The sequence below is a fragment of the Pogonomyrmex barbatus genome, unplaced genomic scaffold (assembly GCF_055798465.1).
Source record: "Pogonomyrmex barbatus isolate J1 unplaced genomic scaffold, ASM5579846v1 scaffold9, whole genome shotgun sequence".
Lineage (NCBI taxonomy): Eukaryota > Metazoa > Arthropoda > Insecta > Hymenoptera > Formicidae > Pogonomyrmex > Pogonomyrmex barbatus.
In genome coordinates this window covers 8,792,351-8,804,697 of record NW_028297193.1, presented here as the reverse complement: position 1 = coordinate 8,804,697, position 12,347 = coordinate 8,792,351, and the positions used below count along the sequence as shown (strand labels likewise).

Here is a 12,347-nt window from a genome sequence, read left to right as displayed (position 1 = left end):
AGTTGCGCGCTCTCACGTGTTGCGTGAAGAAGGTTCTCTGTGCGAGCGTACCGATGTCGGAGCTCACGCCGGACGAGCGGAGCGCTTTTCATAGGGCGACAAATTGTGCGGAAGGATCTTTGGGCCGTACCATGTTCGTGTGCGCGATCACTGTCATCTTACCGGACGTTACAGAGGATCCGCGCATGCGAGCTGCAATTTGAACTATCAGAACGCGTTTGTTATTCCCGTTTTCTTTCACAATCTATTCGGTTACGATACTCATTTTATTATCAAAGATGTAGCAAACACTTTCGAAGGTAAAGTCGACCTGTTACCGCTGACTAAGGAGAATTACATCGCATTTTCGAAAACTGTCAATGATTCGGCGTACGGAAAATGAAAAAATTGCGTTAAACTACGTTTCGTAAATTCGTTTAAGTTTCTCAATTCCAGTTTAGAAAAAGTATCTAGAGCGGAAAAAATTGAGGATTGCGTGATTCAAATTCTCCGATCTCGTCGCGGATGATATCGAGTTGCTCACGCGCAAGGGCGTATTTCCGTACGAGTACATCGACAGCGTTGATAAACTATTAGAGACCGAGTTACCGCCGATTGAAGCCTTTCACAGTTCTCTAACTGTGGCAAAACTGTGAGCGCTAGCGATTACGAGCACACGCGAAGAGTATGGGAGTGTGAGGACTCTCGGCAAGTACAGCGATCTATATTTGAAAACGAATGTGCTTCTTTTGGCGGATGTTTTTGAAAATTTTCGGGATATACGTAGGTATCGTATGGAAAGTTTGAATCCAGCGCATTATTTCACGTTACCGGGATACACGTGGGATGCTATACACGAACGTTCGATTCGAACTGCTTACTGATATTGATATAGTGATGTTTATAGAGCGGTATATACGGCGGTCTGAGTCAATGCTCGAACAGATACGCGCGAGCTAACAACCAATACGAATCGTCGTACGACTCGTCTCGACCATCGTCGTATCTCATGTACTATGACGTGAACAATCTCTATGGCTGGGCCATGTACGAACCTACCCTTTCTTCCAGCGATGTCAAGATAACATCCTTAACATCTTCGTCATACTATTCTCGTAAATCGGACATATCGAATAGCTGACGATTCCTCGTGCGAATGCTCTTAACAGCGCTCTTATTATTCGCGACGAACTCCCCGCGGTGTTGACCTTCAAACACGCGTGCGTCTCAAGATCGATGCGTACTCACTCGAGCACTGTGTCTCTCGCGTCCTCAAGAAACCGTCAGGGTTCAACGTACTCGATGTTTACCGCATCCGTTTGTACGCGATTCGCGAAGGCCATCTCGATATCCATCCACTCGAATCCCTTCGAACCATCGTACCTTGCACCCGAGTAACCGAAACGTCGACTCAAAGCGAATCTCGCACCCTCCACAATTATGCCTTAAAAGACAAGGTAGAGAAGGAGATAAACCGGTTACTGAAAGAAGGAATTTTAGAACCTGTCAAGACTTCAGAATGGGCTACCCCTATTGTGTCAGTGCTGAAGAATGATGGTCGTGTCCATCTCTGTGGGAACTTTAAATTGACAGTTAATCAAGCAACCGAGCTGGAACAATATTCCTTGCCACGAATCGGGGATCTTTTGCACGCTCTCAGGTGGTGAAACTTTTAAAAATTAGATCTTCGGGATGCGCTTACTGCCAATTACAGTTAGATGAAGAGTCACGTAGCTTAGTTATCAACACTCACAGAGGCCTGTTTCGCTATACAAGATTGCTTTTGGAGTGGCGTCAGCGCTCGTTATATTCCAACGAGAGATTGAAAAGATCTTGCAAGGCTTGTCTGGAGCCTCGTGCTATTTAGATGATCTGATAACCGGGAAAGACAATGCAACTTATCAGAACTTGGACTTAGTCTTATCTAGACTTAAAGTTGCATAAAGCTCCATTCACAAAAATGTGAGTTTTTTAAGCCATCAGTTGAATACTTGGGTCACAGAATTGACAGTAAAGGCCTTCATCCAACAAATTCCAAACTTAAGACTCTCGAAAATGCTCCTTCACCTAGCAATGTTGATGAGCTCCGTTTATTCATTGAGCTTTTGACTTACTATGCCAAGTTCTTGTCGAACATGCCGTCAACCCTTCTTGCGGCCTTGTACAAATTATTAGAACACAAGCAGCAGTGGAAATGGACTGCAGTAGAAGAGGAAGCGTTCAAAACAGCAAAGCTAACACTGAGAAATTCTTCTGAGAAAATTATTAGTGCATTTTGACAATTCGAAAGAAGTTCTTTTCGCATGTGATGCCAGCCCCTATAGTGTTGGTGCAGTATAGTGATACATGCAATCTCGCACATCCTTTCTCGCGACATCCAAGAACTAAAGGCGAAAAGTCGGGTCGTTAATAATAGTAATCTCTTAAATTTTAAATCCCTTTCTCGACCAATATAGTTTGATTCGAGTCGGAGGACGACTTCGTCACTCAAAGCTCTCGGACAAGGAAACATCCGATTATTTTTGGACATTCTCTACTCTTACTTCTCATCCAACACGCTCATCTCCGAACTCTTCATGCAGGTACACAAATCACTCTCCGCGTACTTCACGATAAATTTTGGGTAACGAGGGTTCAAGAAGGGTTTTCGAGAAGCTTGCGGGATCATCCGATCGATTTCGTCCTATCAGCGATTGATACGACGAATCATGTGATTTTCGGCTAATCGATAGCACACATATATGTTTCGTCGATTGCGAAACAATGCTGCCCTTGAAGGGTGGCTGATAAACATAATTACTTCCGCGTGATAGGTATCGACGGGCTACCTGGCGCCATCGATCGAATAATTTAGAGCAATCGATCGTCGCGGATCGTGCGCTTGTCGTGTTTGCTTTCATGCGCGATTTACTTCTAGCAATTTCGAACATATCGCCCGTCTTGGATTTTACATCCGAAATTACATCAAATGCTGTCCGCCATGCAGGAATAATGATAAGACAGTTACCTTAATTCCTACGGAATTACAATCAAATCAAATTGCGGTAGCAATTTCAATTTTCGGAGATGTCGATCGGCAAGAAACTAAGTTTAACAATTGGTCATTTGAATACTGAACGCGCCGTTTCAACGGTAACAACGCGAATTAGTCCGTCTGCGCCAGAGTGGCATTCTACGATTCTTCCGAACTCCCATTGATGGAGGAGCAAGCGGATTTCGCAATAATACAATCCTATTTTCGCAAGGTTTTGTATAGTTCGCCATTTTGGTCGTTGATGTAGCGTTTGTAAATAATCGTTAGACCATTTTTGCCAAAAGACGGATTGCAATCGCTGAATCAATTGCCATCGAGACAGGAGCGTTTCCTTCTCATCGAGAAACGTCGGAGACGGTACGTTTGTCAACACGGTGCCGAATCAGGAAATGAGCAAGCGTTAAAGCAGAATAGTCTTCATAATCGTCCGAAAACGGAGCAAGAAGACGCGAATTTAAGCAAGCTTCTATTTTGCAAAGCAATGTGGTCATTTCTTCGAAAGTGAGCGTATAATTTCCTACAATCCGTTTTAAATGAAATTTGACGCTACGCACTTCGGCTTCCCATAGCCCTCCGAAATAAGGAGCTACCGGGGGAATAAACTTCCATCGTATCGATTCGAAAGCTAACTTGTTAAGTACGCAAGGATCGGATTGAGTGGCCTTCTACATCCTCAAAAGTCAAGTTTATCCCATTTTATGCAATTTAGTTGAAAATTACAATGAAGTAGAAGTTATTGGAATTTATCATGGATATGAAAAGCCCACTAGTGCCAATGTATTTTTACAACGTTTTACAGAAGAAGCAAACAATTTAACAATTCATGATGTAAAAATTAAAGATCACACTTATTCTTTTAAAATTAATTCTTTATATTAATATACGATGTTCCTAAATCTTTTGTCACTTATACTAAGAAATATTCGGGTTTTCATGCATATTCAAAATGTACAGTTAAGAGCGAATATTATTGTGATAGAATAATTTATCCATATATAAATAATTGTCATTTAAGGACAAATGACAATTTTCGGCAAAAATTACAGGAAGAGCATCATACAGGTACATCAATACTTGAATCAATTCCTAATATAAACATGATAACTGATTTTCCATCAGATCCGATGCATCTAATATTCTTGGGAATTGTCAAAAAACTTATCACTTTATGGTGTTATGGAAAACCTAAAAAAAATTATCTTCTCATTAAATTTCTGAAATATCAAAGTTACTATTAGATCAAAGAAATAATATACTTTCCGAATTTAATAGAAAATCAAGATCTTTCAGAGTAAAAGATAGAAAGCAATTTCTGAATTTCTGAATTTCGAACGTTTTTGTTATACACAAGGCCCATAATCTTGCAATGTATTCTAAATAAGGATCAATATTGTAATTTTCTAACATTGCATGTAGCTATCATTATTTTTATCAAATTCTAAATATAGAGCAATATTTAGATTATTCCAAATCCTTATTACAATATTTTGTTGAAACATTTATTATTTTATATGGTAAAGAAAATGCATCGCACAATCTATATCATTTATTACATATTTGTGATGACGTAGAAAAATTTGGAACTCTCCAACAATTCAGTGCTTTTTCATTCAAAAATTATTTACAATCAAGATTAAAATTGATTCGCAAGAATAATAAGGAATTAGAGCAAATCGTTTATCGTATAACTGAAAGAAATCATTGCACGAATCGTAACTTAAAAGGGACATGTTATGAGATTACATTTTTAAATCCACATTTCAATGATCCACTTATCGATTTTTGTAATAAATTCAGTAAAGTGGTATTCAAACAGTTTACTTTAAAAATATGTGAACCAGATAACTGCTGCAGTTTAAAGAATGGAAATATTATCGTTATTAAAAATATTGTCGTTAATAATACAGGGCCTGTTATATTTGGAAATAAATATAAGAAGCTTACAGATTTTTATATTATACCGTGCAAATCATTAAAATTAGGCATATATTAGTTGACGACATCGGGAATTTAGAATCTTGGGATCTAAAGCAAATTGCGAATAAATGTATTAAACTAAAGTACAAAAATAAGTGCGTAGTTTTTCCTTTACTGCACTTATAATATTTAAAAGTTTTCTTTCTTTATCATGCTTTTTATTTAAAAATGTTATAATTTGAAATAATCAAACACTAGAAGTAGTATTTTGAAGTAGTATTTCAAAGTAGAGTAGACGTGAGTATTTGAGTATATATACGCAAATATGCTTGTGTACATATATACGTAAATGTGCTAGCGTGCATTTGTATGGAGACTGAATGAAGACTGTGAAGGGAAATGAATTGATGAATGACAATGACTTCCGAGATCCTATTCAATGTCCATGATAATTTAACTAGGACTTTATATATATTATAATTTCTCTTTTATTATTTGAATTAATATTGTGTTAGTGTTTTAATAATATGTGCACAGAAATGGAGAAAGTATGGATGATTGTACGATTGTACGATTTATTGATGAAGATATTGTTGAAGCTGTCCCATCCACTTGGATTATTAATAACAAATGTTATTGGCCATCGTTTCAAGTGGAAAAAATCGTAACAGCAATCAAAAAATATGTTGAACCTAACACATGTTGGCCTTCATATGATGTTAAAACTTTTAGAAACAACAGTTATGGTTAAATTGTACAATCGTCCATACTTTCTCCATTTCTGTGCATATATTATTAAAACACTAACACAATATTAATTCAAACAATAAAAGAGAAATTATAATATATATAAAGTCCTAGTTAAATTATCATAGACATTGAATAGGATCTCGGAAGCCATTGTCAAAATTTATATTTCCTTGCATGCCATTTTCTTACTAGTAATATACATAATTGTTATGTTTTGTTTTTATAATATAAATATTCATTTGTATATTTACAGATAACTATGGAACAGCCAGAGAAAAAACTAAAAAGGTTGAATTAACTTAACTTCTGATACTGACAATAACAAAGTTCGCAAAAAAAAGAAAACTTTTCGGAAAAGTTTATTCGTCATCGGATGAAGATATTGAAGAATATATTAAAATATGAATACTTTCAACTATGAAAAGTATGTTCCAATATTAAATATTTCATGATCTACTACTTATGTTGATATTAAAAGTTATTTTTAGATCTTAGATTTGTTTCACACATTTTAGCAATTGCAGTTTTTCAATATTATTTTTTGTAGACATGTAATGTTTTAAAATTTTCGATTTTTTCACTTCTTGTGCAAAGAGACGTGTGTTTGCTTTAACTCTACCATATTTTTTTCTTTTCTTAAAGAATCCAGATAGCACAAATAATTCAAAAAGAATTCAATCGTATGTTACCAAGTATGAGCATTTGAGATGCAAAAAGAACTCCATTTCAGAAAAGAATTCTTTTTACATTTCAAAAATGAACTCATAATTTGTGGCATACGATTGGATTTTATTTTAATTTTTTTTTAACTCTGTGCTATCTAGAAAAACTTGTTTCTTTAACTTCTAACGGAAAATGTCAACTTTAAATTATATACAACAGAATGTAGGCAAAATCACAACAAACCGAGAGCAACTAAATTTATACTCGTATGACTTGTTTCCAGCATAGAAAATCTAATTGTGAAAGGTTAATTAACTTTCCTAGTCATTTGTAGAGAAGATCTTTATTTAAATTTTGGCCAAACAATTGGTAAATCTTCTAACTCCTCCGTACTTATAGAATACGTGTACGTAATTTTTTAAAAATTATATCAAAAAAATTATATCAGTTGTTGATAAAAATTGTGACAATTTAAATTGACGAAGTTTAATAATATTTTTAAATATAATTTCATTGGATGTTATAGATTATAAATGTAGAATTCAACAATATTTTAAGTCAATAAAACGATTTAATACATCTCAATACATATTATCCAGCGAGAAATAATTCGTCGATTGACGTGAAAACCATGATATCGACGTCAATTCAATTGATTTCACTTCCGATGTCTGACGAATTATTTCTAGGTGTGCTTTTACACAATGTACATAACATTTTGCTTTACAATAGTGAAAACTACCCGTATAGAAAGGAACTATTGAGAATTATTGAGAACTATTCAGATTTCTATAGTTACCATTCAATTTCTGTAGTAATTTGAGTAGTAACTATTGGCAATAGCATGCATGAATAGTAATTGAATAGTAACTGCGACTATTGGCGAATAGTTCTCAGAAGTAACTATTGTCTATAGAACTATAGAAATCTGAATAGTTCTCAATAGTTCTCAATAGTTCCTTTTCATACAGGGGTGTATTCGAGAATAATATTCAAGAAATTTCATTATCATTTAGAACAGGGCATCCTATGTATATTCTTATATAACTTTTATATTCTTATATATATATATATATATATATATATATATATATATATATATATAAGAATATAATATATAATATATATAATATATATATATATATATATAAGAATATATATAGAGCATGAAATATTATTTATGAAGTCTATAGAGAGAAAAAAATATTATTAGGTGTACAAAAAAGTTCTGAGCTTTAGATTTCATACAACCGAAATAACAATTTAAATTTTATATATCTTTCCACCCTTTTGCGGTTTTAAAGCGTTGACATTTGGCTTTCTAAAATGCCATACGGTTTGGCGTTTGATGCACATAACTTCAAAAATCAGTAGTGTTCATGATGGCAATAAAAGAGCATATTCGATGTTCCATCCACTTCGCGTTTCATCTGAAAAAAATGCTGCTGAAGCCACTGCAATGATTTGTGCTGCATATGGAGAGAACGCTGTAAGTTATACTACATATAAAAGATGGTATCAAAAATTTCGCCAAGGAGATTTCAGTCTTGAAGATGAACCATGTGCTGGACGCCCTCAAAAGATTGAAACAGACGAATTGCAAGCACTGCTGGATATAAACTCTGCGCAAACTGAAAAGGAGCTTGCAGAACAGCTTGGCGTTACGCAGCAAACCATTTCCGTACGTTTACATACGATAGGAAAGGTTCAGAAGAAAGGCAAATGGGTTCCGCATGAAATGTGGACAACCGATGTGGACCGAAGACAACAAAAATCGTCGGCGTGACACTGCACTCACTTTGCTTTCAAAATTCCGGAAAAAAGATTTTCTGCACAAAATCATTACAGGCGATGAAAAGTGAATTCTTTATGATAATCCTAAACGTAGAAAATCACGGATTGACCCTGATCAACCTTCGACATCGATGCCAAAGCCCAATATCCACGCCAAGAAGGTTTTGCTTTGTATCTGGTGGGATTGGAAAGGTGTGTTGTATTACGAGTTGTTACAACCGGGTGAAACAATCACGGCAGACCGCTACCAACAACAATTAACCAATTTGAGCGATGCATTAGAAGAAAAGAGGCCATTTACTGATCAAGGACGTCGTAAAGTGATCTTGCTTCATAACAATGCTCGACCACATGTTGCGAAAGCGACTTAGGATCATATCTTTGCGTTAGGCTGGGAACTTCTCCCGCACGCCGCGTATAGCCTAGACATGGCGCCTTCCAATTATTACCTATTCCGGTCGCTGCAACATCATGTGGCTGATACACATTTCGAGATGAGATTTGAAGAGATACGAAAATGCATTAACGACTTTATCGTTTCGAAGCCGGTGAGCTTCTATCGTCAAGGAATTCGCAAGCTACCCGAAAGATGGCAAAAGATCGTTGATGCAAACGGGGAATATTTCGCTGATTAATATTTTTTTGTTTGTTTTTGAATAAAGATTGAATTTTACAAAAAAAAGCTCAGAACTTTTTTGTACACCTAATATTTGGCATTGACCAGCGGGGTCAGGCTAATAATGTTTTGCGATCGATTTTTGATCAGTACTTCGACGATGATAGAAATTTAGAAAAACTACAAGATTACGCGTCAAATAATATTATTAATTGTCAAAAAGAAAACTAATCCTTATAAGAAACATAAATGCGCTATTAAATATGAAGTAGGAGATTATGTATTAATTAGAAACATCGACGTTACTCCTAATGTAAATAAGAAATTGATACTAAAATTTAAAGGCCTCTATGTTATTAATAAAATACTAAGGAATGACAGATATATTATCAAAGAGGGATCGAGGGATTTCAGGTATCGCAAATCCCTTTCACTAGAATGGTTAATTTTGACCGCAAAAAAAAAATTACGGAATGCAAATGATAAAACAAAATATATTGACGACTGACAAAGGATTGTAATTATTTTTTGTTATATTTGTATGATGTATGAACGCATATATAAAGTATAATAGGTTGATGGTGGCGCACGGATTTAATGCTGCATAAGTATTTGACAAATAAGTTGATTAGCTTAGTTAGTTAATTTTGGTTAAAAGGAATGGACCGGAACGGTCACTATGTCAGAATGGTCGAGATTATAGATAATTAATAGGTAAATATGTATTAAAAGTACAAACACAATGTATACGAGTGATTCTCACGTATGAGATGTGTGATCTTCTCGAAAACGTTAAGAAAGGCGTGAGGATCGGCAAGCCCGGCGTGAAACGAATAACACACAATTGTAAAAGCAGTTCTTAAATATACCGAACAGTTAAGCAATAATCTTTTCTTTTCTCTTAAAAGTCCTACAAAAAATAATATACAAAAAAGATAATTGCCTGTTTTTCATCAATTGTTAAAGCATTATGTTCTAATCAAATAAATAAGATATAATATCTATAAAGAACATGCACAAGACATCGCATTTGTCACAAAGATAAGTGTTTAAAAAAAATAAAAAATAAAATTAAAAAATATAAAAATACAAAAATACAAAAAAATATAATGAAGTTAAAATATAATAAAGTTTTTTATATATTTAATTTTTCTATCTTTTCTTATGTCTATTTTTTATTATCTTCTAATTACAGATATAACTATTTTTATTTTTTTTTAATGTGACAAACATTTTATATCAATGTTACAGATATAATGCTTACAAACACTGTAAATGTTAAAGCGAATGCAGCCCATGTGCTAAAGCACGATTGACAGTCAAAATCGTCGAACGAGCAGGCTAGCTGTAAGAATAAAGCGTGAGAGAGACAGGACTAAATTCACTAGCCTCTACTATTCAACGCCAGCCGAACTTTCGAGTTTTCACGGACGTGCTTTCTCGTGTATACATTATTCCCTGACTCTCTCGTGATCCTTGCCTTAAAATGCCCATTACTGATCCAACGGCAAAAGCAAAGTTGAAAAGAGAAAGAATGAAAGGTAAAGGTAAAAGAAGAAGAAATGGAAATAAGAAGAGACTGAAATAATTTAAACCTACTGTTGAATAAATGTAAATCTGAAACTTACTATTTGCTGATTGATATGGTGAAGAGTTGATGAGTTTCGGAACCCGGAAGGTGATACAAGCGAGCAGTATTGACGATGAAAATCGGAAAAATGTTTGATATTATCACTGACTCTAATAATTAATGGGAACGAAAATGTCCGGCACCGAGACTTCATTCATTAGAAAAAAATGATGATTGTGCCCTAGAAGAGTGCTATGCATGTATAATCGGGACGAGAAAATTCGATATATCTTATTTCCTGCAGATTTGATCATCACAATGCTCGCGTGTTTGTCACTTCCTCTGCTTTTGTCTAATTCCGTTATCTTGACTTCGAACAATAAGGCTGGTTGAGTAGTAGATTAGCCGTTGTTTTGATAATTATTTAAAGTTCTAGACGTCCATTCACTCGTTTTATTATAATGTAAGAAAAATTAATAGATGATAATTCTCGAAAGAGAAGGATCGTGGAGTCAGAACATAATATATGCTATAACACATCTAAAACTCAACATATTTATATGCTATAACACATCTAAAACTCATAAAAATCTAGAATAAATATTTTTTTATACGAAAGAATTTTTTTATGTTATGTTACTTTTATTTTACTTGAATTTATTTTGTTTCTATCTGAATTGTCTGAATTATCTGAATTGTCTTTTGCATTATTGTGTAGATTGCACATTTACTTGTATTTGTCACATTAATAGATCGGATATTCTTTAGAAACAATCTACAAATTGTCTACAAATGTCTAGAAATTGCAAGACATTAAAGAGAATTATAATTGTAGAATATTATAATACATGATTGCTGCAGCTGTAAAATGTATAGAATTGAAAGTTAAAGTTAGCTACGTTTAAGAGTTCTATATACTCTATTTTCCATATTCTCTTCCTGCATGTGAACTATTAATTATCTTCTTCTTAATCACTTTACAAAGAATGAATAATGCAGCATCGATTTAGCCGACTAGTCATGCTTGAAGCCTCCTTTTCATTGCTTGTGCACTCGGGTACACATGTATTTCGTGTAGAAAATAGGAAGTTTGATTTTCATGTGAAATTGGATTTGGAGGCAATGGTATTAGTCCATATAAAAATTCATCAGATACTTTATATACTTCAAATTTGTGGGACTTTTACGAGTACATGGCCTCCTGAATTTACGGCTGGAAAACGAGAAATCTTTTTACGAAATCTCGGTTGGACTTTGGCAATTTTGAATATATTAGGATCAATGCCGCCGTTAATACTTGGTGCTTGGTATTCTGGAAATGACGTTATTCGAATGATGAAAGCACTGTCTGAATTGACAGCATTAATGGAAGTGTTATTTAATTTAATCTTGTGTAGGATAGAAAGATCACGATTACAGGTTTGATTTCAAATTATTTCAAACATTAAAATTAATAAAATTGCAGTTTATTTAAATATTAGATTATTTAAATATTAAGATAAATAAGCATGTTATAAATAAAATAAATAATTATATTGTATTAGATAACATTATATAACAGAACAACTTTTATAACAGAATATATAGTATTTGATAAGAACAAAATTATATAAAATAAAATTTAATTTGAAAACATTTTATAAATAAACTAAAATTTTATTAATACATTTTAGCATTTATAAACATGAGTAGTATATTAATAATATATTAATAATACACACACACACACACACACACACACACACACACACACACACACACACACACACACACACACACATTCCCCCCCCCACACACACAGGGTGTCCCAACTAACGCATTTCCTTTTAAGAGCAGATTCTTGGAAATTCTAAGACGAAAATTCTAATATGAAAATGTCGAGACTATAATAATTTTTAAATTATTGGCGATTAAAGTTCAGAGAGCTGATATTTCGCGCGCTCAAACATGATGATATGACAAGTAGTAAAGATTCCTTACATCACGAGCGTCCTCTTACAACATCGAGAATTTCACAGAAATAC

The 12,347-nt window shown here is 34.1% G+C and overlaps 1 protein-coding gene across 1 annotated transcript in view; it reads left to right on the top strand.

Annotated features, from left to right (window-relative positions):
* Positions 1-11,347: 11,347 nt before the first annotated feature.
* The window catches only part of LOC105433326 (uncharacterized), a 297,296-nt gene continuing 296,296 nt past the window's right edge, over positions 11,348-12,347 (top strand). The window contains exon 1 of the mRNA XM_089085054.1: positions 11,348-11,742. Within this exon, the coding sequence (XP_088941180.1) occupies positions 11,446-11,742 (297 nt within the window). The 5' untranslated portion in view covers positions 11,348-11,445. The remainder of the gene's footprint in view (positions 11,743-12,347) is intronic.